Source organism: Rhineura floridana, chromosome 8, assembly GCF_030035675.1.
Source record: "Rhineura floridana isolate rRhiFlo1 chromosome 8, rRhiFlo1.hap2, whole genome shotgun sequence".
NCBI lineage: Eukaryota > Metazoa > Chordata > Lepidosauria > Squamata > Rhineuridae > Rhineura > Rhineura floridana.
This window is the reverse complement of record NC_084487.1, coordinates 75,749,086-75,777,084: the sequence shown is the minus strand read 5'-3', so window position 1 is coordinate 75,777,084 and position 27,999 is coordinate 75,749,086. Positions and strand designations below refer to the sequence as shown.

Here is a 27,999-nt window from a genome sequence, read left to right as displayed (position 1 = left end):
TAAAAAGGTTTTCACCTGGCGCCGAAAAGATAGCAGCGTTGGCGCCAGGCACACCTCATCAGGGAGACCATTCCACAATTCGGGGGCCACAACTGAAAAGGCCCTATTTCTAGTCACCACCCTCCGAGCTTCTCGATGGGATGGTACTCGGAGGAGGGCCTTAGATGTTGAGCGCAGTGTACATAGTTTCATATTGGGAGAGGCGCTCCACCAGGTATTGCAGTCCCATGCCATGTAAGGCTTTATAGGTCAAAACCAGCACTTTGAATTTAGCCCGGGAACAAATAGGAAGCCAGTGCAGACGGGCCAGAACAGGTGTTATATGAGCGGACCTTCTGGTCCGCGTCAACAATCTGGCCGCTGCATTCTGGACTAACTGTAGTTTCCGAAGTGTCTTCAAGGGCAGCCCAACGTAGAGCGCATTGCAGTAGTCCAATCTAGAAGTTACCAGAGCATGAACGACTGAGGCGAGGTCGTCACTGTCCAGATAGGGACGTAGCTGGGCTACCAATCGAAGATGATAGAAAGCATTCTGTGCCACTGAGGCTACCTCAGCCTCAAGAGATGGAAGGGTCGAAAAGAACTCCCAAGCTATGAACCTGTTCTTTCAAGGGGAGTGTAACCCCATCCAGAACAGGGTGAACATCCACCATCTGGGCAGAGAAGGCACTCACTAACAGCGTCTCGGTCTTGTCTGGATTAAGCTTCAGTCTGTTAGCTCCCATCCAATCCATTATCGCGGCCAGGCAACGGTTTAGTACGTTAACAGCCTCACCTGAGGAAGATGAAAAGGAGAAATAAAGTTGCGTGTCATCAGCGTACTGGTGACAACGCACTCCAAAACTCCTGATGACCGCACCCAGCGGCTTCATATAGATGTTAAAAAGCATGGGGGATAGTACCGATCCCTGTGGGACTCCACAATGGAGAGTCCAGGGTGTCGAACAGTGTTCCCCAAGCACTATCTTCTGTTGATGACCCACCAAGTAGGAGCGGAGCCAGTGCCAAGCATTACCCCCAACTCCGTGAGCCTTCCCAGAAGGATACCATGGTCGATGGTATCAAAAGCAGCTGAGAGATCAAGAAGAATCAACAGGGTCACACTCCCCCTGTCCCTCTCCCTACAAAGGTCATCATACAGGGCGACCAAGGCTGTTTCGGTACCAAACCCAGGCCTAAAACCGGATTGAAATGGATCGAGATAATCAGTGTCATCCAAGAGCCCCTGGAGCTGGCCAGCCACCACCCATTCCAGAACCTTGCCCAGGAACGGAACATTCGCCACAGGTCTATAGTTGTTCAAGTTATCTGGGTCCAAGGAGGGTTTCTTCAGGAGCGGTCTCACTACCGCCGCTTTTAGGCAGTCAGGGACCACTCCCTCTCGCAAAGAGGCATTAATTACCTCCTTGGCCCAGCCGGCGGTTCCGGTCCTGCCAGCTTTCACCAGCCAAGAGGGGCAAGGATCCAGCACAGACGTGGTCGCCCACACCAGTCCAAGGATCTTGTCAACATCCTCAAGCTGCACCAACTGAAACTCATCCAATAAATGAGGACAAGACCGTGATCTGGATGCTTCATTGAATCCAACTGCTATAATATTGGAGTCTAAGTTCCGACGAATGCAAGCGATCTTATCTTGGAAGTGTCCAGCGAACTCTTCACAGCGGGCTACAGATGAATCTATAGTATCCCGAGGGCCAAGATGTAAAAGCCCTCGTACAGTTTTAAAAAGCTCCGCTGGGCGGGAGAGTGATGCCTTAATACTGACAGCAAAGTATCTCTTTTTTGCTGCCCTCACCGCTGCTATATATAGCTTAGAGCAGGCACTTACCAAGGCATAATTGCATTCGTCGGGAGTCCGCCTCCATCAACACTTGATCAACATGTGCAGCTCCACCCTTTATCCACAGACTCGGAATATCCATAATGTTGGAAACTACAGGCATGTGAGGCTGAAAATGTAAGGGTTTTTTTCTGAAAAAATTTTTTTCACATCCTCTCCCAGTTTTTGGTGGCAATTACTAGGCACAAAAACAAAACTGGACAATGCAAATTGTAATGTGCTTAACGTGCATAATTAGCAAATAATTTCCATAATATGCAAATTAGCATGCCCAGATTTGTGGAACTGGAATATGGCAACTCTACTCAAACCCTACTTTGGGGTTCAGGGATATAAGAATTTTCCTTCTTTCTTAGTGTTTCTAGCAAAGAAAGAACTGGGAACTAGTAACTAACCTCACCATCATCACAGACGAGTGAACAAGCAATCTTTAATGGCATGCATCCCAAATTCCTTTAAAAAAACCGAAACCAAACTTACTACCAAACACTCCCCTCGCTCTTGCAATACTTGAATGAAAAGGGAAGGAGCAGGGGCTGGAAGCCCCTCATGAAATTCATTGTAAACCCTCCTAAGATTTAGCCCTTTCTAACAGCCATTAAAGGGGCTGATGATCGCGAAGGTAAGAGAGCTGTGCGCCTCCGCCCCGTCACGTTGATTTTACATCCTGGCCGAGCCAGTACAATTCTGCAGAGATGATCATCCTGTTCTACAAGTCTACATTTTTATATGTAGTTCTGAGCCTGCCATACACAAAGAATGCAGCAACCCGAGAAACGTAATTGAAATAATATGTGCTCAGTGATGGCATCTGAACCGCCCAAGGCACCCCGACTTTTCTTCTCGAGTGGGGCCGTGGCCAGGGGCTCGTCTTGCCTGGCCCGCCCTCGCTGGCAAAGTATCCTCCCGCGGCTGCCTTGGGCGAGGCAAGCGTTGCTGCAGCCACAGAGCGCCGTGAGGCGGCTCTTTGGCAGATAGGTGCCCTCCCGCGCGGCTACAAGTGGTAGCTTTGGTTTTGCCTTTCCTGAGAGAAAAAGAGAGGGACGAAGAAAGGACGAAAACTGTCTCTGAGGAAGGCAGCTTCTGAAGGCTCTCAGCCGGCACCCAGCATGGCGGGGGCTGCCCCGGTAAAAATGCCTCCCTCCATCGTCAGCGGGACCCTGAGCCCGAGAGGCAAGAAGAGGCGAGTGCTGGTGGTAAAGGGGCCAAAGGCCCTCCGGGCCCCCGCGCTACAGGAGAAGGAGCTCTTCCCGCCTCCGAGCAAGCAGTCGTTGCCGCTGCCTGAGGGAAAAGATGGAGACGCGGCGGGGGCGGCCTGTCCCATGCTCGGTCGTCGGCGTCGGCAAGGACTGCACCGGCCCCGCCACGTTAGGACCATCTTCGAGCCCCAGCAACAAGTGCAACCTCCCCAGCTGAGGCAGCCGCACCGTTTCCGGCCTGCGGAAGGGGTGAGGACGTGGTGCGACCTCTGTTGCCATTACATCTTCTCGGCCAGCCAGCGCTGCGCGGGTGAGCCAGCCAGCCTGCCCGCCCCCTTTCTTTCGCCAGGCCTGCCTCTGCCCCCCTTACCTCTGCCCGCCGCCTACCTGTCCACTTTGCCTGGCACGCTCTGGGTCACGTTGCACAAGACCAAACCCAAATAGCCAGATACCGATACTTAGTAAAAGGGCTGTTAAGTTGCTCTGAGCCCGTAGGATGGAGCCGGATATCAGTCAAGCAACTGGCCAATAAATTCATTTTGGGATCTTAAAATTCATCCGCATAAGTAAACTGAAAAGGCGTGGGAAACCACCACTTTCTTTTTTGCCTTACTACCATACCCGTTTTGCTGCTGCTTTCACCTTTCCATTGCATTCTACTTCTTATTTCTTGTATTTACCCTTTGTTTTAGTGTTGAGACATTTTATCGGTTAGATCAATTTAAAAACTTTATTTGATTAATAAGGTGCTCCCAGTTAAGGGAGCAGCAGACATTTTTCGTGCAAGTACTTCTGAAGACTGCAGCTGAGCTGACAAATTTCATCTCTGGCATTACCCTTTTTCTCTGACTAAGGAGGAAATGCCTTTTCAATATTATGTAGGCATGATCTAAAACAGAATGTGATTCTTGCTTTAGAGCTACTGTTTTATCCATATGCAAATTTTAAAAAATACTTATTACTTTGATTATAAGGAAGCCACAGACGTGAACTTACAAGACCTGAACAGGGTGGTTCATGACAGATGCTCTTGGAGGTCGCTGATTCATAGGGTTGCCATAAGTCGTAATCAACTTGAAGGCACATAACAACAACAACAAACTTTGATTATGAACAAAACACATGATACATTTACTATGATTTCTTTAAACATGTGACAGTCCCATATTGCCCCCCTCCCACAGTGTTTTGTTTCTCCTTTGTTAACTTACCTGCTTTTAGGGCTATCAGATGTTGCTTATTATGCAGCCTGAGCTTCTCTCTGCTTCTCTTGTTGGCAGTTGTTATTAAGTTGTGTAAGTAGGGACCTACAACAAAATACCCAGTGTATGCCTTTACTTGAAGAGGAGTGTTCCTGTTCCTGGCTCCAGCCAAGTTCCTGGAACAGGCACTTTGTGGTAATGTTCAGGCATCTAAGGGGAGTCTCAGAAGGGACGATAGGATAAAATATACCATTCTTCCCCTCCTCTTTCCTTTTAATGCTATATAGCTGACCACCAACTGAACATTTATTTGCTAAATAACAACAACAACAACAATAATAATAATAATATAGCAGGGAGGTGGTTCTGGTGAGTGGAAAGGGAAAATATATCCTTTTTACTTTCCATCTTCTCCAAAACTCTCTGTATAGTGGAGGAGAGTTTTTTAACCTCATGGCATACACACATACCCCACACCCAAAAGATACTATATACACTTGATTTGAGCAGGTGAGTTTCCATCCTCCCCATGCCCTTCATTTTCCATTTTTTCTCCCCAGCTCACATCCTAATCGAGTGATCTGGTTTGCATGCAGCATTAAACCATGTGCCTGACTGTGCCATGAGGGGAAAATAAGCCAGTCTGGCTTATCATGACAAGTAAACTGGGTTTGTGGTTTCTCTCCAGACAAACCATGAGCAGAAACCAAAGTTTGTTCTTGCTTACCATTCGTGTTTTGTTTGGTGGAAACAAACCACAAGCCGCGGTTCACATACCACTTGCTTAACTGATAGAGTCACACAGTATACCTGATCTCTGGTTCCTTTAGACCATGGATGGGGGACGTGTGTTCTTCCAGATGCTATTAGACTTCCAACTCCCACTAGCCCCAGCCAGCATGGCCAATGGTCAGGGATGGTGAGAGCTGTAGTCTAACAACGTACAAAGGGCCACAGGTTCCCTATTCCTACTTTCCCCCCACTTCCCCAGGACAGAAGTGTGGCAGCTATGAAAAATGTGAATTCCATGTTAGGGATCATTAGGAAGGGGTTTCAAAAGTAACTGTCAATATTATAATGCTGTTATACAAATCTATGTTACAGCCACACTTGAAATACTGTGTAATGTTCTGGTTGCCTCAACTGAAAAGGATATTGTAGAGCTAGAAAATGTTCAGAAGTATATTAATTATGCATGGTATAGAGAAAGGGGATATAGAGATGTTTTTTCCCCCTTACATAATACTAGAACCCCGGGGGCCATCCAATAAAGCTGAATGTTGAAAGATTCAGGACAGATGAAAGAAAGTACTTTGTCACACAGCAGAATTCACTCCCACAAGAGGCAGTGATGGCCACCAACATTTATGGTTTTAAAATAGGATTAGACAAATTCATAGAGGATAGGGCTATCAAAGATTACTAGCCATGATGGCTGTGTTCTATATCCAATGTTAGAGCCAGTTTGTCTCTCAATACTGGTTCCTGGGAATCACAAGTGGGAAGAGTGTTGCTGCACTCAAGTCTTGCTTGCAGTGTTTCCATAAGCATCAGTTTAACCATTGTGAGAAGAGGATGCTGGACCTTGGGTCTGATCCAGCAAGGCTCATCTTATGTGGTTAGGGTTGAGAAATTTAGGGTGTTAGTGTAGGTTTGATTGGTCATCACTGTGCACTATACCACCCCTTGCAAAAGATGGCAGCAAAGAGAAGGGTTCCTGTCTGACATTCAGTTTGAACTTGGGGTTCTTCCTCACAATGGAATATTCCTTTTCTCTTTAGATTCAGTTTTCTAGATGCTTACTGACCTACAAACATACATATGTCTCCATACCCAGTTAGTCCCCTGTGCATGTGGAAGTTACTACCTTATTTCTGAATGGCCTTGTTAGTATGCTTATGATATTGAAGTAAGAGCATTTGTCTCCTAATAGTGTTCTTTGTTTACAGTAACTTGTTTAACTTGCATTTTTGTCTTTGCACTAATGTAATTGTTTATCATTTGAAAAAATAAAGAGCTGAGTTTGAAACTTGATATAAACATTTTATAGCACCACAGATAATGTCATTTGGGTTGAAAGGGCTGTAAAGATTATGGGGTTATGAAACCAGGTAACTGGCTACCAGTATTTGGTTGTAAGAACAAGGAAATAATTAGGATGTTATTAGGAAGTATAATGTAAATATGAATAATAAAGTCTGAGTAGAAAAATGGATGTTGTGAATCAGGAAAATTTTGCTGGCATGTGTAAGGTTGTTATATTGAATTCCTCATCATTAAATCTGGACTGTATCATACTTCTGTGTGGCATGCCAGTCCATTACTATAGACACTGTAGTAGCGATTGTTGATAAAAATAAGAAAGAAAACTGTATAGAATTAGACACAAAACAGTCCTCAAGTTATTATTGGGAATGGGTGGAGAAGAAAAGAGGCAGGCAATTTCACATTTCCAGGTTTTCATGTTTATATTGTGCCTACTGAAATAACACCTCACATTTCCTACATTTTTCAAAATCAGAGGAAACAATGTCAGTGAACTGTTAAGCAATTTTCCTAGGTGAGAGGCATAAGACAACCTGCTGCTAATCTTCTGCAGCTCTCAAACTGGTTTTACCTTTCCCATTCTGGTTTTGCAACTAATTTCTGAAATCATACTTGCGCAGTCAACCAAACAAGTGCATTTTATACACTCCAGATTTTTAAGATACATATCTTGCAAGCAGTGTAATAAATCACTTGGCATACAGCATTATCAGTAACAGATGGCATGGTGTGGGCAGAGGCACTTACCTGATCCCCACTGTCAAGTGAGTTGCTCCTGCTTACTGGAAGAGGTGAGGCAGCGGCAAGGCCATTGTGGTGCAAATACATGGAAGGAACTCCAGATTAGTTTGGCTGGTGATTTAGCACCATGCTGGCTTTACCACCCCTCCCACACTCAGTAAGCAGTAGCGACTCACCTGCTAGGAAGTCCGATAAGCACCTCTGCCCCACCATGTTGTCTGCTACTAGGTTCATTCTTTGATACTTCTAGGTAAAGGATCCTGAATTAGAGGGCTGATGAAGATCTCTATTTGAGACTCAGGACTGATGCTCCTAGTCAGGGGCAGGGCAGACAACACTCTGCTAGGTGGACCAATTACAGCACATCCTCTGTATGCCTTCTCAGAAGTACTTCCTATTAAGTTCAGTGGGACTTACTCCCAAGTTAGTGTGTATAGTAGGGGTAGCCCATGTGGTGCCTTCCAGATGTTATTAAACTCTTAATTTCCATCATCTCCTGCCAGCATGGTTACTGGTCAGGTATGATGGGAGCTGTAGTCCAACTATATCTGCAGGGCACCATGTCCCTGGTGTATCAGGTTGTAGCCTTAACTGGTCTGGTTCAGGATGAAGATATCATTTAGATACAAAACTTCATTTTTGTTACAGATTGAAAGAGTGCATCTAGACCAGGAAGGAAGAGTAGGGTGTTGGCTTTAGAAACATGAAGGGTCTTCCCAGAAAACAAAGGAAAGACTTGCTTAGATAAAATATGAGAATCTCTCTTATTGGTACACTTCATTTGGCAGAAATGCTGACAAATTTGATCCTGTGATTGCATACTCAAAGGTATAATGTGGAAGGAGATCTCTAGGTACACTGATAAACAAATAGGTTGAACATGCTACTAAGTTTTATAAAATAGTAACAGTCTTTTCTATTAATGAAATGTAATAGCTACATTCTTTTCAGGAAATTATTTATTCAATGACTTGCAAAAGAGAGGTTGCTTGACCCACATGTATAGTTGCATTATTAATTACTAGGGTTGCCAGGTTCAATCCCTGAGACTGATCCTGTATCTTTAGGAGAAAAGAAAATCAGCAATTGGTCCAGCCTCCAAGAGGTCTTCTGTATCTTTAAAAGTTGTGCAGGGGGAAGGGAGAATTCCACCTTGTGGTTTTTCCTATTACAGAGTTGCAAGAACACCTGCGCTTGGCTGACTTTCTTTTCTCCTAAAGATACAGGATCAGTCTCAGGGATTGAACCTGGCAACCCTAGTAATTACCGAGTTCATTCAAGGTTCCAATAAACCTCATAACATTTAATTCACTAGGGTGAGAACTGATTTTTAATGCAAAACTGGAAAGGCTATCTTAGATGAGTTGTCTTACAGCAAAAAACAGTTTTTCTCATCATCCCCTTATCCACGCAAAATAATATATATAATCCATAAATCATACTTTTGTATATATATAAACTATGGCAACTTTATGGTCTGGACAAATGGTAAAGAGAGTTTAGAACAATTTAAAAATTACATCTACTCTATCCATCCATCTATTAAGTTTACATTTAATAGTACAAATGACAATCCGCACATCCCTTTTCTTGATGTCCTTCTTACCGTTGAAAACAACAAAATAGCCACCGATCTCTACAGCAAACCCACTGATGCCCACACCTGTTTAAACTGGAAATCCTGCCATCCTAAGCATATAAAGAAAAACATTGTGTATAGCTTAGCTCTGAGAATCAAACTTATTTGCAACACTGAAGATAAATACCAGAGAAGGATCAGTGAACTTAAAGAACACCTTCTTCTGAGAGGATATCCTCCACATATTATCGATTGCAACATCCACCAAGCCTCCATTCTGTCCAGAGAAAGCCTCCTCCATCATACTGAGGTGTCAAAAGAGTAGAGAGCAACAGATTCCATTTGTGGTGAATTTCCATCCAGCATCTCCTAACTATTACTGAGCAAGCAGGGAAAGCTACCCATTGCTGGCAAACTCTGAACACCTTGCTAGAGCCATCAGCAGGCCTCCTATTGTAGCATTTTGCCAGCCTCCTAATTTACGCAGACAGTGAGAGCTGTGCTTAAGCCACCTATCACCAATCCTGGGTCTCATCCTTGTCACTCCAAACCCTGTATCACTTGTGTGTACCTCAGGTGGACAGCTACTTGTACAAGCACTAGGACAGGCAGGACATATTACATCAAACAGAACATCACCTGCAGGTCCTGCAATATAATTTATGTCATCGAATGCAAAAGACCAGGATGTCATATCCAATACGTAGGGAAAACCACAACTGACCTACACACACGCTTCAGAAACCAGAAATTGGCAATCTTAACAAAAAAAAGTGGAGCAACCAGTTGCAAAGCATTTCAGCATTGAGGGCCACAGCCTGTTGGACTTTTCTATAACAGCTATAGAGATGCCAACAGATCCAGCAGCACTGACTGAGAGGGAGAACTTTCAGATATACTCTCTGGACACATTGGCGCCACATGGTGTGAACCTGAAGGACAGTACCAGCATCACTTAGCTTCTGCAAATGAAGCCCGTCTGAGCATTCCATTCTCAAAGCTCTATAACTGCCACCTTGGTAACAGCATTTGTATGTTAGCAGCTGATGAAGTCGGAAGCCAAAACGTTTTGGTATTACAATAAAAACCTCTGTTTTGTTAATCACAATTACGTGCATATATTTTTAGGTGATTAACGGAATCCTTCTAGGGATCCAGAGCAATTTTTCAGTGTAGAAAATATTTGATTGGCAACTGGTAGTATAAGCAGAGAGAAAACAAAGTGAAAGGATGGTTTGTTTCTTTGGTATGAATTACGCATTTGTATTGAGGAACATATAATGTTTCCTAGCCTATCTGCTCTGAATACTTAACGATTTTACTTACCACTTTATCTCTTACCAATTATCTCGCTGTCTGTCAATGTTTTCTAGCAATAAGATGAGGGTGGGAGAGAGAGAAAGGGAAAGGGAGAGAAAGAGAAGGCAATGAAAGGTTCATATCAAAAATTAGACTTGGATACAAATCATAGAATCATAGAGTTGGAAGGGGCCTATAAGGCCATTGAGTCCAACCCTCTGCTGAATGCAGGAATCCAAGTTAAAGCATACCTGACAGGTGGCTGCTGTCCAGCTGCCTCTTGAAGGCCTCCAGTACTGGAGAGCCCACCACTTCCCTAGGTAATTGGTTCCATTGTCATACCACTCTAACAGTTAAGAAGGTTTTCCTGATGTTCATTTGAAATCTGGCTTCCTGTAACTTGAGCCCATTATTCTGTGTCCTGCATTCTGGGACGATCAAGAAGAGATCCTGGCCCTCCTCTGTGTGACAACCTTTCAAATACTTGAACAGTGCTGTCATATCTCCCCTCAGTCTTCTCTTCTCCAGGCTAAACATGCCCAGTTCTTTCGGTCTCTCCTCACAGGACTTTGTTTCCAGTCCCCTGATCATCCTCATTGCCCTCCTCTGAACCTGTTCCAGTTTGTCAGCATCCTTCTTAAAGTGTGATGTCAGAACTGGATGCAGTACTCAAGATGAGGCCTAACCAGTGCCGAATAGAGGGAAACCAATACTTCATGCGATTTGGAAACTATACTTCTGTTAATGCAGCCTAAAATAGCATTTGCCTTTTTTACAACCACATCACACTGTTGGCTTATATTCAGCTTGTGATCAACAATAATCCCAAGATCCTTCTCTCATGCCTGTGTGTGTTATCATCCTACTCCATTTTTAGTACACATGTTCTTTAAAAGACCTTCTATGAAAGCACCAGTGTTAGAGACATAATAAATATTCTCCTCCTGTGGTGTCTGTGAGGTAAATATTTGGGCTTATACAGCTATTATATAATTCAGAAATGGAGAATAAGAGGCTGAGGAGACTATATATGAAATAAGTCTTTATGCATGAGAGTGAGTATAAGTTTAAAGTCTTGCAAAATGAAGCCTTCTTGAAGTCAAAAGCTTGACAGTTGGTCAATATATCTGATTTTTTGGTGTTTTTGTAAACATCTTCATGTAGAAATCAAAATCTACTAAGTTTGACATATAGTTGAAAAATGAAATGGACTGCCTTCAAGTCGATTCCGACTTATGGGTGACCCTATGAATAGAATTTTTATGGTAAGCAGTATTCAGAGGGGGTTTACCATTGCCTTCCTCTGAGGCTAAGAGGCAGTGACTGGCCTAAGGTCACCCAGTGAGCTTCATGGCTGTGTGGCGATTCAAACCTTGGTCTCCCAGGTCGTAGTCCAACACCTTAACCACTACACCACACTGGTTTTTGACATATAGTTAGCAAAACCTATAAGCAAGGTGATATAGCAATTTTCTGTGTGATATCATATTACAAGACTCCTCAATACCTAAATGCATACATCTAGTTTCTGGCTTGGTTTTGTCAAATTCTAAATTATATAAGCTATAAAACTAATTTTGTAAAATTAAAACCACATAGCTGTAGACATAGACATCAGGACATAGAAAACTGTGGGCAGGTTAATCTCTAACCTTCAACTAGTACAAAAAGTGGCAGGGGCCCTATCTCGTGTTGAAATAACTTCACTGGCTTCCTGTTAATTTCCCAGCACAATTCAAAGTGCTGTTTTTAACTTTTAAAGTAGACCTGGGACCCAAGTATCCAAAGGATCACCTTCTTCCATATGAACCCACCCAAAATCTTAGTTGTATGGATAAACAACACATTCCTTAATTCCTTTAGACACATCATTCAAGGTTTTATGGGTCAATATCAGCATCTTGAATCATGGTTGGAGGACTATAAGAAGCTAGACTTTCAATTCTGATTGGGCTATTCGTTAAAATAATTGATTAGTTAATGGTCCATTCTGTTTGTTAAACACATAATCCAACTGTTGAAATGCAACAAGTCCTTTACTTTTATCATGTTTTCAGTGACCCTTGATTTCCAGTTGTGTTAAAATACTTTTCTTATACATGCCTCCTGCCTCTTACTCAATATAATCAAAACTAGAAAGCACTCTTTCAGCAATATTTGTCTCTTACACTTAAACTGAAACTGACGAAAGAATTGTGACATGTATGATACAAGCGGAAATATTTGCTTTGTTTTCTGGGACATGTTGACCCAGGAAATGCAATCTATCCAGATTCAGTATGGTAAAAGGCAGTAAGTTAAAAATATCTGAAAGTGGGGGACTAAATTTCTTACATGTTTTAGCCTGTAGGAGTGTAACATAAATATCTACTGAAGAGTCTACTTTGTGTGATACAAATATTCTGCCATTTTGATGTAACATCTTTTGTTCCGTAACATCTGATGTGCTGTTTTGTCTGTATTTTTCCAAGAAAATGTCAACCAAATGAGATAACCAAAGGAAATATACTGTAAACAGGAGCAAATGTAAGAAGTATGGACATTCTTTTCAATTAGACACTGTTTTGTTAAATGGAAATAATGTCACTGTTTGAAAACAATCATAATATTTATAAGCATCACAGTTGTACAGATTCATTTATGTCAAGTATGTCATTTATTTGTAGAGTTTGTAGACAAATTCTGGTATGCCAAAAGCAAGCCAAGATAGCTCAATTTTATTCAGTTATTGGATTCTTGTGACACCAGAAGTGACTTATTTAGGACTGAGTTTAAGACTGTATGCTGGGATCTTATCATATATACTTACAACAAAATTTAGAATGAAAAGGATTTATTTTCAAATAAATGTGTTAAAATGAAAACACTTTATTTTAAAGAGTAACAATATTAAATAACTTTGTAATACATCACCCATTTCATAACATTTTAGTAGGAAAGCTCTATTGATTTGATTAATGAATTACTAAAAAGAAAACACCTGTCTAAAGTTCAGATTATAACCTGAGAAAAATGCTAGAGAGAATAAAATATTTTAAAAATAGAATCTACTGAATTTATATTACTGTATTACCATGAGGTTTGGTTATAGTGGTTATAGTGTGGCTGTATATAAAGACAGAGATCTTTAGTTCACTAAATGTGGAAAAGAGGATTTAGGACAAACAGGTGGTCTCGAGACATGCTGGCTGAGGTTCTATTCACAGCTATCTTAGAGTGTGGGGGTATTTGAGGCTTTTTTTCTTCCTTTCTGCACTTCTATGCAGTTACCTCAAGAACAGCAGATTGCTTTTAACTATGGCAATAAGAAATGATTTTAACAAAACAATTAGAAGGATAGTACAGTTTTTTTATTGGTTCCCAAAATCGCTGGGTAGCCCAAGAAGGAGAAAAATCAAACTTCTTTGCAAATCTTCTGGTAAGTTTCTCTTTTTCTTCTCTTCTCCAGAGTGAAACTAAATTGAGAGGTAAATTGTTCATAATGGAACTAAGATTCTTTCTATTGCAGTTTTATGCTGAGCATTCTACTATATAAAAATATAGTCTATCCCAAACCACTTCTAAGCACATCTAAGGGTTTGAGCATGCCCAGCAGGATTCTTTTTTTTAAAACTCTTTTCTTTGAACCTACACATCTCCATGCCATATCATAAGTTTATTTTTAAACTCCTTGAGTTTGAATGCAGGCTTGTGGAACTGTTATTCAAGGAAATTCATGCTGAGCACCCTTGTGCACAGAGGGCTAGTTGTTCTCCTGTCTGAATTCTGATCATATAGATACGTATTTTTAAAATGGCTTTGCTGGACTTAAAACCATCTAATTTATTTCACAAAGCAGCTACCAAGATGTCTCTGGAAACTAATAAACAGGGCACCAAGGTGATGCCATCTTCCAGCAGTCATGGCCATTAGCTATTGATTAGCAATTGTCATTCATGCGTTTGTCAAATTGTTTCTTTGGGCAATCTAAGGTTGTGGCTACCACTACATCTTGTACAGTATTAATGAAAATCATTAATTATGCATCTTGTCAACATACCTTTGCCTGATCTGAACCTACTGCCAGTTGAATTGGTTGGGTGACCCCAAGTTGCAGAGGGAGAAAAATGCTTTCTTTGTGACATTTTACACACTGTTCAGAATTTTAGAAAACCATTTATCTCACTGTTCTTCTCAAAGGAGCCCAGGGCAGCAAATACATCAGGTTTTAACATTCAAATTACTTAAATATATATATATATTTAAAATATCTAAAAACAATGACATACTCTCACAGCTAATAATGCCAAGGTTGCCAGGAACAGACGCTTTCAGCCATCAAATGCCTGGATAAACAAGAATGTTTTTAAATTCCTCCTGAAAGTTTATAAAGAGGGTACCTCACCAGGGAGGGCATTTCACAAACAGGGAACCACCACTGAGAAGACCCTGTACCTGGGCAGCACCCAGTGGCAGGACCACCAACAGGGCCTCCCTTGCCAATCATACAACCCAAGATGATTGATACAGGGGAAGCTGCTCTTTTAAGTATTTGGGTCCCAAGCTCTTTAGGGCTTTGGATGCTAGTACTAACACCTTGAATTGAGCCCAGTAGCTCATTGGCAGCCAATACAGTGCTTCTGGACCAGTGACAAATGATCCTATCAAACTGCCCCACTGACCAATCTAGCAGCTGCATTCTGCACTAGCTGAAGCCTCTGGATCACCTTCAGAGGCAGTCCCGTGCATAGCACATTACAGTAGGCCAGAAACTAGCCACCAGAGCATGGACAACTGACACCAGGCTATCCTAGTCCAGGAACAGTTGTAGCTGGTGGACCAGCCTAAGATGGCATAAACACCCCTAGTCACAAAAACTACTTAAGACTCCAGTGACAAGTTGGAATCCAGGAGTACTCCCAAACTACAAAATTGTTCCTTATGAGGGAGTGCAACACCGTCCAGAACAGGTTGTCCACCTAAATCCCAGACATGAAAGCTGCCCACCCACAGCACCACCATCTTATCAGGATTTAGGCTCAGTTTATTGGCCACCATCCAGTCCATCACTGCTTTCAGATACTGGTCCAACATCTTCACAGCCTCTCCTGAGTCAGAATGGAAAGACAGCTGCATGTCAGCAGCATACTGATGACATCATGCTCTAAATTCCTGGATGACAGCTCCCAATTATTTCAAATAGACTCTCTCCCTATAAAGATAATTAATCAGGGCAAACAAGTCTGTTTTGGTGCCAAAACTGAGCCTGAAACCAGACTGGAATGGATCTAGATAATCTGAATTCTCCAGGTATACCTGCAGCTGGCTGGCCACCACTCTCAATCACCTAGCCCAGAAAGGGAATATTAGGGACTTGCTGGTAGTTCTCTAAAACCTTTGGGTGGTATTCAGTGCTGGTCCTACTTAGAGTAGATTTATTGATGTTAATAGGCATAATTAACTGAGGTTAACTGCCCTGAGTAGGACTTAGTTGAATACAACACTCTAGATCAGCCTTTCCCAACCGGTGTGCCTCCAGATGTTGTTGGACCACAACTCCCATCAGCCTCAGCCAACATTGCCAATGGCTGAGGCTGGTGGGACTTGTGGTCCAACAACATCTGGAGGCACACCGGTTGGGAAAGGCTGCTCTAGATCCAGGGAGGGCCTCTTCAAGAGGGGCTGTGCCACTGCCTCTTTCAATGTGGTGGGCATAATCTGCTCCTGTAGTAAGGCATTAACCATTCCCTGGACCCATCCAGTGAATTCCCTCCTACTAAATTTTGTCAGCATCATGGACAGGGATTGAGAAGATACATAATCAGCACTGCTTCAAGAGTCCTCTTTACAACCTCAGGCTGCAACAACTGAAACGGATTCTATAAGCTGGAACACAATGGTGCTCCAAGGACCTCCAATAGGCCTGAACTAAGTGTGGCATCATGTTTGCCACAGATCCAAGCAATTTTGCACTTTTATCATTGTTTCTCTCTCATTGTCTGACGAAAGGTGATTGTGTAGGCCAGGAATAGCCAACATGGTGCCCTCCAGATGTTGCTGGACTACAACTCCCAGCAGCCCCAGCCAGCATCGCCAATGGTCAGGGATAATGGGAGTTGTAGTCCAACAACATCTGGAGGGCACCACATTGATTACCACTGGTGTAGGCAATAGAGTAATTAGGGATAATTTAGAGTTTAAACATTTACTGGAGATTGCTTCACATGTGTCCCACCCCCCCAAATTTTAAGCAATTTTTCCACCATGAAAAAGCACATGTGAAGCATTATATCATATCAACTTTTGCCACTGTAAATCAATTTTAAAACTCTTTTCCACTAAGAAACTGGAAAGTGATTTGTTGCCACCTCTTAAAGAAAAAAGCTCAAATGATAATATGTAAAGCTACCCTGAGAGTGTCAACACTCTACCTTAGTAGACATTTAACATTTTTCCAAGTCATATTTTTTCCTAACTATTCTGATACAATTATTTTTATCTAGCTTTTTTGTTTGCTTGTTTTGAACGCTGTCAACATGAGCAGGGCCTGCAGCATTGCAGGGCATCCCCAGTCCCTACAGATGTTCTTGTTCAGGCCTTCGGAAAGCCTTGAAGAAGAGCCTGGTAGTGCTATTCAGGCCTCTGGGAAAGACCTCTTGGAGGCTGGGCCTGGCAACCAAGGGGTCTTCTGTATCTTTAAAAGTTGTGCAGGGGGAAGGGAGAATTCCACCTTGTGCTTTTTCCCATTACAATGTTGCAAGAACACCTGCACTTGGCTGACTTTCTCTTCTCCTAAAGATACAGGATCAGTCTCAGGCCCTGAGCCTGGCAACCCTGTTACAGACAAAGACAGAGTGTCAGGTTTGGGGCTGACTGACAGTTTTGAACCTGAACATTTTATCACTACATTGTGCATGTGTATGCGTGTGCATATATGTATGCGCACTTGTGCATGCACACATGCCCTTTTACCTTGTTTTCTGTACAAGACTGTGTGAGAGAACAATGGAGAGAACAAATATATCTTCTAGTTGATGCATGGGGAAGAAATTATTTTTGCAATTCTGTTAAATCTGATTGTCAATCAGAAATGTAATCCTTGTGTTTCAGACCCATTTTAATGAAAAGCAAGTGACTTAACACGGTTTTGTTGTTGTTATGCTGCATATTTAGCACTAGGGGGCAATAAGCAATCAGTAAAGTAGATATAATAAAACTTACAGCTGGGCAATATCTTCCTATCTAATCAAAATGTCACAAAGTGTGGCAAGCATTTGAGTTTTCCAAACATAATTGACAGTAGTTTTGCCACAAGTCTTTATATAGTCACATACAGTGAAATAAGGCGTAAAGGGAATTCTGCCTCAGTTGACAAAATGGCCTGTTGGAATATGTGGAAACATTACTAGATTTTTTTAAATGGTATGTGGTGTATGTTGTAGAAAAATAAAAGTAACATAAAGCTTTCTTTCATCAGCTAACTATGTTTGGAAAACAGGCATCAATAAACTATTGTTTTGTTTATCTTATCCTCTGTTGTAGACTTGTATTATTTCATCAGTAAAGACACATAGATATTGTTAACTTGATTTTACTATCAAGAAATGCTACACTGGCAATATTCCTTTATTGAATATTATCTGTGTTTCTCCCCCAAAAGACACAGAGAAGAGATGTGTCTGCAATCATGGAATAAGTCAGTGACAGAGCAGTACTGGGATAAAACATTACATAGCATGTTTAGAGGATTTATTTTCCTTCCTCATTTGTCCTGACTTGTAATAAATATACTGTTGGCAACATACCAAGAAGTAAGAGGTGTAAAAAGTAGGGGTGATGGAAATTATGTAGCCAATAATATTATTTGAACATTTTATTAGTATTAGATAAGTATTAGATAAATTTCAAATTATTAAAAAGTTGAGATATAAAATTGTTACAAGTCTGAATAAATTTGTGTGCAGGTGAGTCTTTCCCATATATTATATTCTCACTTTTATTCTTCTTACCAGAAAAAAAGATTTTGTCTCTTAATCTGAAGTAATTTCTATAGCATAGAAACTAAATACTGCCTTATAAGGTTTCTATTATTGTTTTCAATGCATTCATATCCTTTGAGTTCTCTTGGGAATCAAATTCCATTCAAATGAGTGACTGAGGCTATGTTGTTTGCATTTGCCTGAGACTATGCCCTATTAACGCAATGGGCCTTACTTCTGAGTAAACATTATAAGATTGCACTGTAAGGGTGCAACCAATGCATATATACTTGGGAATAAATCCCATTGAAGTCAGTGGAAATTAATTCTGAGTAAACCTGCAGAGGTTCCAGCTACACATTTCATACACTGTGCCTTGATTCAGTGCATGGATTGCCCTTCTGTATTGGATCCTGGGCATGCAAAATGATGCATTGAGGAAGGGAACCTATATCAAGTACCAAGGATTAGTCAGTGGATCATTGACACCATGCCCACGCCACCAAAATGCCTACATTGTGAAATATGATTGGTGCTGTCACCTCTTCATTGTGAGTTATGTGGATGAATCCAGGCACCCCTTTCATCTACTCCAACCAGTGAAAAGCCTTGCCAGAAATTACAGCACTGATCATGCATTTGGGAAAGGGGCAAATCCTTGCTTGTGATATTGACTATCATACTCCTGCAGTATCTTTGGAATGGAACACATAGTCTAGCTGAGCAGCAAATAAAACATGGCTTCAGGTGCAGATTGATTCAAAAGGGATATAAGGAAAGTATAACATTTATATCAATTCTAATTACTACCAGTATGTTGAATATTGTTTTGATTATGTTCAGAGTTTAGCCTCCATTACCCATATTTATTTAAAAGTCAAATTAGCTAAGTCAAATCAGGATTTTAATGTGTATGCCTACAAAGGCTGAAAAATAAAGTCTGGCAGAATATGGAAACTTTCTTCTCTTGGACAGCAGCAGTCTAGTTGTTTTTATCTGATCCAGCACAGCTCATTTATCTGGGTCTGCATGTAGAGCATCTGTTAATCCGTCTGCCTACACAGCCTTGTAGAAGTTCTGTGATGGGAACAGCTATATACAAACTCTCAAGCAAAATCAGGAATGAGGTGAAGAAAAAGCACATAGCAGGTAGGTGGCAACTTAACACAGTGAAAGGATCCCACTGAGGGCCCCACTGTTCCTACAGGCAAGATATGAGGAGCTACTATGACTAAAAGTAACCTGTATGGGTTTTTGTTTTTTTACTAGTTATTGGATTTAAGGTTTTATTAAATAAAGCAAATGTTCTGTAGTGCAGAGCTGAAACTGTAAGCAAATGTTTTGTTATGCTGCGGTTTTGCATTTGACAATGCAAAGTTTAAAATATATTTTAATGAATTTGTCATTATATCAGTTGAATTGTTGACGGAACTATTCCCTTTTTACATCAGCCCGAGCAGAATTTTTTTAAAAAATATTTGGTAGTATTTTTGTTATACCAGCACAAATCTTTGGTATCATCCAGATCCGCATATTTCAGATATGATCAGGAGAAAAATGATGAGAAATAAAGTCTGGTTCTGAAAAGAACCATTTTTGGATTAAATTGACAAGTACTCTAGGAGTGGGAACATTCTTTAAATACTTCTCTTTAAATGCTTATCTTTTTCTCTGCTTTATGGTCTCTGTGGTTCCAGCACAGGCCTGTACAGCACAAATCCTGCAAGCTATTTGTTGCCCTCTCCCTACCAATTTGCTGCTGCTTCCAATACCTGTTGCTTGCAGCCCTTTCCTCATTTTTTAAAAAAACATCTTAGACTTGCTGAAGTTCATAACAAATGGGAATAGGGATAGGAAACTCCCTGCATCACTAACTCTGCATTTTCCCCATTCTCAGGACCAGCCTGTCTATGGCAGCTTCTATTTCACGCCAAGTAGCAGCTGGATACTCAGATTAAGATTGATGATGAGAAGGAAAGCAGTTGTAGCAAAAACATGTTTCCTAATGTGATTAGCTATCCTGTCTTTGAATATTGTTTAAATCACAGGTCTTTAATGTGACTTCCCAAAATGTATCTGCTCAAGTGAGAAAAATAAATGGATACAAAATAAATGAGATGCCAAATAACCTTTTCAGCAATCTACAGCTATCGTTACAGGTGAAGGCCTCCTGCAGATACCATCTTATCAGGAGGTCCATTCCACACAACATAGGAAAAGGACCTTTAGTGTGGTGGCACCTGCCCTGAGGAATTCCCTACCCTTAAATATTAGACCAACAGCTGGTATAGCACAGTGGGGAGGAGAGCCTGGCTGGGAGTTCAGAGTCTGTGAGTTCAAATCCTCGCTTGTGTCTCCTGGGTGTAAAGGGCCAGCTAAAAATCACCCCCACAGTGAGTGGCTCAGGGGTTACATGCCCTGCCACCTGTGCAGCCGTGGTAAAGCTGCATAGTCCCAAGGAGCCCAGTTGCCCCCCAGCTGGCAGTTGCGGACAAGGAAGGGGCTGGCTTGTGCAGCTGTAGCAAGCTAAGCAGGCCCTAGTCAGTTGGGGGGGACTAGCCTCAGAGGGAGGCTATAGTAAACCCCCTCTGAATACCGCTTACCATGAAATCCCTATTCATAGGGTCGCCATAAGTTGGGATTGACTTGAAGGCAGTCCATTTCCATTTCCAAATATTAGACAGGCACCATCTCTGTTATCTTTTTAGCTCCTATTGAAGACCCTCCTCTTTCAACCCTCCTCTTTTAAGTTGAGACCTTATCCCAGTCTGCGTTGTGAGATGTGACCCCCAAATCCAGAGCAGTTTCTCCATTTATGCAAGCTCTTGTTTAAGGCTTTGCACAAACACATTCTCAATAACATTCTTATGGCCCTGCACTGTTCATATACTACAGCCTGTATCTTCCTCGTTCATGGATTCCTATACTACAACACAGTTCCTTAGCTCCTGCACAAGAGTTTACAAAATAGCACAAGTTCATTCTCTTCTTCCTCTTAGAATTATTTGGATTCAAGCTCATATCTTGAGCTCTGAGAAATTTTCAGAAACCACACTAGGGGTTTCAGTTTGGTTGCAACCTAGTCTATATCCTTCTTGTTAATTGCTACTAGCAACTCTCAGCACCCTTCACTAACTACACTTCCTAGGATTCTTTGGGAGAAGCCATGACTGTCTAAATGCAAATAAAGGTCTGGTGTTAATGTGGCCAGGAACAGCTTTGGTTTAAATTTGGGTGGGAGGCTACATGTGCCTGCTGTAGAATAAAGAGGTGCGGGAAACCCTGAAAAAGAATGATATTGTTCACAATGTTTTCCTTTTGGAAAGGGGCTTCCTCTCTACCCAGTGCCTGCTCACCCAATCCCCTCCCCCTCCTCCTCCCCTCCCTGCCGTCCTCCTCCCCTCCCCCAGGTCAGTTTAACCTATTCTAAGCATCATTGTACAGAAGTAAATCACACTGAACTCAATAAGCAAATGATAAAACCTGCCCTCCCTCCCTCCTATCCCCTCCCTCTTGCCCCTTCCCTCCCCCTTCCTTCACCCCTCTCCTCCTTCCTCCACCCCTCCCTCTCCCTCTCCCATCCTCTTCCAATCCCCTCCTTCCCTCTCCTCCTCCTTTCCCACCCCTCCATCCTCCTCCTCCTCTCCTATGGTCAATTTTACTTATCCTAAGACTACGACCTGGGAGACCAGGGTTCAAATCCCCACACAGCCATGAAGCTCACTGGGTGACCTTTGGCCAGTCACTGCCTCTCAGCCTCAGAGGACGGCAATGGTAAACCCCCTCTGAATACCGCTTACCATGAAAACTCTATTCCTAGAGTCGCCATACGTCAGGATCAACTTGAAGGCAATCCATTTCCATTTCTTTTATGTTATTTTGGTTGACGTAAAAGTTGACTGTATGGTCATTTAAGATCAATTTGTTTTGTATTTAAATCATTTTGTAACGCTGTGAAACACTACACAGCCTGGACATGATACCTTTTAGATTTATCCTGTGTGATACTTTTTATGCTGCTTTCCAGCATTTAATAAAATTAAGTTAAAATTAAAAAACAAACAAACAATGGATAGTGGGAACAGATGCAAGTGCAGGACTACTTAAGTGCAAGATCTGCACAAGCTCCAAAATGCAACAGGCTTTGTGTGTTTATGTGTGTGCGCACGCACACGTGCATGTGTGTGAATAGTGTTTTACTGAGGTTAGTAAATGTAATAACAAGTAAAACAACAAAGTACAATAAACATGTCACTCTATATAAAACAAAAAAAGAGTACAATCAGCAACAGAAGCTTTATATTTAAAATAGAAAGAATACCAGAAAACAGAATAATAGAATTAGAAAGCAGGGTATACAACGCACCAAAAGGAAGTTAATGATGAGGATGGACTCGCTTCTTTTTCATTTTGCATGCTTTTGGCTGGCAGAAGCAGGAGAGGCCTTCCATAGGAGAACATATATTTTTCCAAATGTAGATACACCAAAACTCTCATTTTGTTCCTTACAAAATGCCTTGAAGCTTTTTCTAGCTTGCCTTTCTTGTTGTCACTTCCTCCCAGCAACTTCTGCTCACAAGAAAGCATTATATCCTGGTAAATGACACACTAGCATTGAGAAAAGCATCTGGTTCCCCTAACAACAAATTATTTACAGGCACAAGCATCTGGAAAGACCCATTGCTCATATTACAGTAGGTATAATATTAAGGTTGCATTAGTGTCCTATTCTGACCTTAACAAGAAACCCATTATATTTCTATACCGCCATTCCTCCAAGGAGCTCAAAGTATGTACATGGTTTTCCCCTCTCCATTTTATTCTCACAACAACCCTGTGAGGTAGGTTAGGCTGAGAGGCAGTGACTGGTCCAAGGTCACCCAGTGAGCTTCATGACTGAGTGGGGATTTGAACCCTGGTCTCCCAGGTCCCAGTCCAACACTCTAACTGATACACCATGAAAAGTGTTGGTTCTTCAAAGGATGCAGTCCCTATTCAGCAGTCTCTGGCTCAAGAGTCCCCAGTATGATATGCTTGGGCTTTGGTTTGGGCTCAGTCATGATGCTGGTTACGACTGTTCTGTACCCAGTTTTGCTGGTTCCTCTTCATCAGAATCAGAGCACAGGCTACTGCTCTGTGTGAGGATTCTGATAATTACATACATTAAAGCAACATAAACAGCACTGAGATCTTGTCTAACTTCTGTTATGTCTTCCATGTTTCAGACTGCAAGTACACATGCCACTCTCGCTGTCAAGACTTAGTACATCTGGACTGTCAGCAGAATGGAAAACTGATGGAATGCAGGTCTACCTATGACATCAATGATGGGCAGGTAATACATTTTATTCTTACAAATCTTACCCTTTCCAATCATCAGTCATGTCAAAAAGGATGTCTGTCTTCTGACCAAATAGGACTTCTGGAAGTGATTCACTGGCATCTACCGTTGTGTTCTTAAGTGAATACAGATGGTCATGTGCCAACAAGTGGTCGATTGGAAGGATGATGCAGCCAATTGACTTATCAAGGGGTTATACACAGACATTTACAGTCAATAAACAGAAATCTGTATTCACTCCTATGTGCAGAGGTGTTGTAAAAATCTGATGTAGAGGCCTTTAGCAGTCTTCTCTTTTCAGTTCAAATTAGTTTTCCTAGAAAATGGGTAGACCATCAATGGATTTTAACAAATTTTACTAACCATAAAGAAGACATATATAACCATATAATAAAAATCCAAAGTTTACAATGGTGATTTATTCCTTACCAATAACAGAAATACAAATATATTACTACTAGTACTATTAGTAATATATTTGTACTAGTAGTAATATATTTGTACAGTGCTGTAATCAGTCATGAATATTTATACCTTAAAGCAGGGATGGGGAACTTCCTGCCTGTGGGCTAGTCTTGGCCCACCAAGGGATCCAATTTGCCCACGAGATTCATTTTCCCCAAATCATGCCTATCTGTCAGTCAGCTGACATCACTTCTAGATTGGCTGCAGGTGCCTGTTCACAGCAGGGAACAGGCGTCTGCAGCCAAAGCAACAGGATTTAACTTCTGTTTGACAGCTGACAAGTGGGGGTCAAATCCTGCTCAGTTTGGCATCATGTGCCTTTTCCCTGCTGGGGAAGGAAGAAAGAAATGCTTTGCAAGCCCTAAGCACTTCCTGAAGCACCAGCTGGCTGTCAGGTGCTTGGGAATCTCACACAAAGGATAGAATCATAGAGTTGGAAGGGGCCTTGTAGGCCATCGAGTCCAACCCCCTGCTCACAGCAGGAAATCCACAGCTAGAGCATCTCCCGCAGATAGCTGTCCAGCCTCTGCTTGAAGACATCCAGCGAAGGGGATCACACCACCTCCCTAGGCAGTCGGTTCCATTGCCGAACTGCCCTTACTGTCAAGAAGTTCCTTCTAATGTCCAATCTGAATCTACGCTCCTGCAATTTAAAACCATTAGACCTAGTCCTACCCTCTGGGGCAGCAGAGAACAAATCTGTACCCTCCTCTATGTGACAGCCCTTCAGGTACTTAAAGAGTACAATCATGTCACCCCTCAGCCTTCTCTTCACCAGACTGAACATGCCAAGTTCCTTCAACCTTTCCTCATAAGACTTGTTCTCCATACTGGCTATCATCCTCGTCGCCCTCTTCTGAACCCGCTCTAACTTGTCTATATCTTTCTTAAAATGAGGCACCCAGAACTGAACGCAGTATTCCAGATGAGGCCTGACTAATGCAGAATATAGTGGGACTATTACTTCCCTCGACCTGGAAACTATAGCTCTGTTTATGCATCCCAAAACCGTGTTTGCCTCTTTTGCTGCAGCATCACACTGCTGGATATTGGCAGGTGGGTGGGACAGCCTATCTGTATGTCTGATGTGACAATTTCCCAAGTGGTGGGCCCCTCTTCTCGCTCGACTATTCACCAGTATTAACGACTCTGGTATGATCCCAGAAGGTTGGGAAAATAGTATCATTATCCCTATCTATAAGAAAGGAGACCCTTTAGCTCCTTCCAACTATAGGCCCATCAGTTTATTGAATGTAGCTTCTAAACTATACAGCAAATTTCTACTCAATAAGCTGAATGACTGGGTTGACACTCACCAGATAATTTACCCAGAACAAATAGGCTTCCGAAAAGGGTCTTCTCCAACTGACCACTGTCTGTCCCTATACTTTTTAGCGAGACAGAGTATCGTAGGCCCAACTAAACATCTATACGCGGCTTTTGTGGATCTTGCCGCAGCCTTCGATTCGATCGATAGGAATTTATTATGGTCCAAGTTATATGATCTGAACATCGATCCGCGTCTACTCTATCTCATCAGAGCACTTCATATTAATACCTTTGCTCTGGTGAGAGATAGCAGGACAGGAGCTCTATCTGACCCAATAAGGGTTGAGAAGGGAGTTAAACAAGGTTGCTTGTTAGCTCCCCTTCTCTTTAATTTATTTCTGAACAATGTCATCACTGCTCTATCTGGCCCGCAATTTTTTCCACCATCCGTTGGCAGTAGGAAAATATCTGTCTTACTTTATGCCGACGACATGGTCCTCCTTTCCTTAACACCTCTTGGCCTACGAAGGTTATTAAATAATTTACAAATTTATTGTACTAACGAAAACTTAAAAGTAAACTATGATAAAACAAATATCCTAGTTTTTGGAAAGAGATATAAAGGCCACCGCTGGCAGATGGCTGGTACCCAGCTTGTGCAGTCTCGAACATATAAATACTTGGGGATACTATTTTCTGACACCTTATCCTGGAAACCTCACATACAATACATCAAAACTTTGGTATCTAAAACAATAGGAGCTTTATTAAAATTCTACCGCACTTCAGGAGGCCATTTAATTTCTCCTATTTTGAAAATCTTTAAAGCTAAAGTGATTCCTCAAATGCTCTATGGCGTAACAGTTTGGGGATGGGAAAATAATAATTTAAAGACTTTAGAATCCTCTCAAAATGACTTCCTTAGGCGTATATTGTCATTGCCAAAAGGAACATCAGCTGCTATGATGCGTTCAGAGACCGGTCTCCCCCCGATCTCTGCCCGTATTCATTTTGCACTTATGAAGTTTTTGAGATCGTTTGATTCTATCCCGGACGAAAAACTTCTAAAACTCTGCACTATTCAACCTTTGGCTTCCAAACTGTGGAATAACAATCTAGGGAATTTGATCTGTAATTATCATATTTCCCCTTGGGAATTTAATTCGATCTCAAACCCCATCCGCCTTCAAGAAGTCATCTTCCATCACTCCCACAAAGTCGATAGATTATCGCTCATCAACTCCAAGGCTGCTCCATGGTTCTAGAGTTTTAAGCTTGACTCTGAATGTTCACTTTACCTTTTATCCTCTCTCCCCATAGCTTTAAGACAAGCCTTTACTGCCTTGCGTTTCTTCTCGCTGCCTAATGCAGTTAGAGAAGGTTGGCTTTCTGATACCCCTAATGCCCAAAGGCTTTGTATCTGCGGTTCTTCTGATGAAGATCTTCCCCATATATTATTCTTTTGTCCAATATATCATAATCCTCGAACTAGATTTCTTAGGAATTGGTTGTATTATGACAGGTCGATCTCAATTGAGGAACAAATAAAAATTTTAATGTCTGATTCTAATCCTGAGATCACATACAATGTTTCGTTGTTCACCATAGCTGCCCGAAATCTAAGGGCCAATTTTAAAAGTTCCCTGATTCCTTGACTCTGATAACAATGGAGCAAATCCATAATCAAAATTTTATCAATGTGACCTTATGTTTTGTGTTTAGCAGTAATTTATTTAGAATGTTTTTTATTAGATTCTATTTTAATCTTGTACGTTGGTCTGTATAGATTCTGTATTCCGTTGGCCTTTGGCCCTGAAAATAAACTTTACTTACTTACTATGTCTGATGTCATAATTATGTGTGAATGATAGTTGGGTGGCCCCGACCACTTGTCAAATTTCGCCTGCAAGGCCAGTTCTGACAAGGATCTGGCCAATGGAGCTAAAAAGGTTCTCCACCCCTGCTTTAAAGAAAACATTTGAAGTAAATCTAACACAGAAGTCAAGATGCTAGGCTCAGCCTCCATAGGCAGAACGTTTCCAAATACCAGTTGCTTGAAACCGTAGGAGGGGAGAGTGCTCTTTGCACTCAGGTCCTGCTTGCGGGTTTCCCATGCAGAACTGGCTGGCCACTTTGAGAAGAGGATGCTGGACTAGATGGCCAGTTGGCCTGATCCAGGCTGTTCTTATGATACTTTCCAACAGATAGAGAAAAAGAAAAAGTTAGAACTTTACTAATCTGGTTCATGTTTGATTTTCCTACACAGAAAGGAAGAAGTACATTGATTATTCTTTCAAACTCTGCTAATTATTTGGCTATAAAAGACAAATAATTCATTAGTATTTTTGCAACAATCACAAGATACTTTCAGAATATCACAATGTAACTGCAAACAAGTTAAACTGATAAATTTCCCCAAATCAACAGATAAGTTGTCTTTTCTTTAATATTTAAACTGATATTGTCTCAACTGCAACCTGTAAAGTGTGTTATATTTTAAGCAGCTGTTCATTTTGTGCAGTTTTCCATTATTTATCCAACTGTGGCCAACTTTTTGATATAGTTAAAGATGTACTCTATATGAAGTCCCAATGATCTCCCAGCCATTCACCTAGCCATAGCTGCTTCACTTCAGTGACTGGAGCAACATTAGGTACTCCAAACCTTTTACTGGGCCCCAAACTTCAGTCAATTTATGGTAAGCTCTGTTATCTCAAAAGTAAAGCATAGGATTTCATAATAGCACAGGAAAATAGCAAGCCACAGACAACCTAATTACTTGGTAGGACATGACAAGTGACAGGAAGCAAGTGACTATAGGCAAATTGAAGTATGGACTAGAAGCTTGATGTTGTCATGGAAAGTGAGCATTAGGTGAATGGGGTAGAACTAGTTCTCAGAAGATAAGTGGATTTGTTGGAGAGAAAGCAAGGCGAAGTAGAGTCCTGGAGGATACATAGGAGTATGCGATAAAATTAGCCTTTTCTGTGGTGGCCCCCGAACTGTGGAACAGCCTTCCCGATGAGGTGCGCCTGGCGCCGACGCTACTATCTTTTC

General features: G+C 41.7%; 1 protein-coding gene across 1 annotated transcript; it reads left to right on the top strand.

Moving 5' to 3' along the window:
* Positions 1-2,656: 2,656 nt before the first annotated feature.
* LOC133390711 (ras association domain-containing protein 5-like) lies at positions 2,657-26,383 on the top strand. The gene is made up of 3 exons (XM_061639839.1): positions 2,657-3,352; positions 23,093-23,202; positions 26,263-26,383. Exons 1-3 carry the CDS (start codon positions 2,953-2,955, stop codon positions 26,266-26,268), a joined length of 516 nt encoding a protein of 171 aa, XP_061495823.1. The 5' UTR covers positions 2,657-2,952; the 3' UTR covers positions 26,269-26,383.
* The last annotated feature ends 1,616 nt before the right edge of the window (positions 26,384-27,999 follow it).

Bases quoted from the DNA above. Each gene is read 5' to 3' on its own strand.
- LOC133390711 (XM_061639839.1), top strand. From the start codon at position 2,953: ATGGCGGGGGCTGCCCCGGTAAAAATGCCTCCCTCCATCGTCAGCGGG. The intron at 3,353-23,092 runs GTGAGCCAGCCA...TCCATGTTTCAG, and splicing joins GGCCAGCCAGCGCTGCGCGG to ACTGCAAGTACACATGCCAC.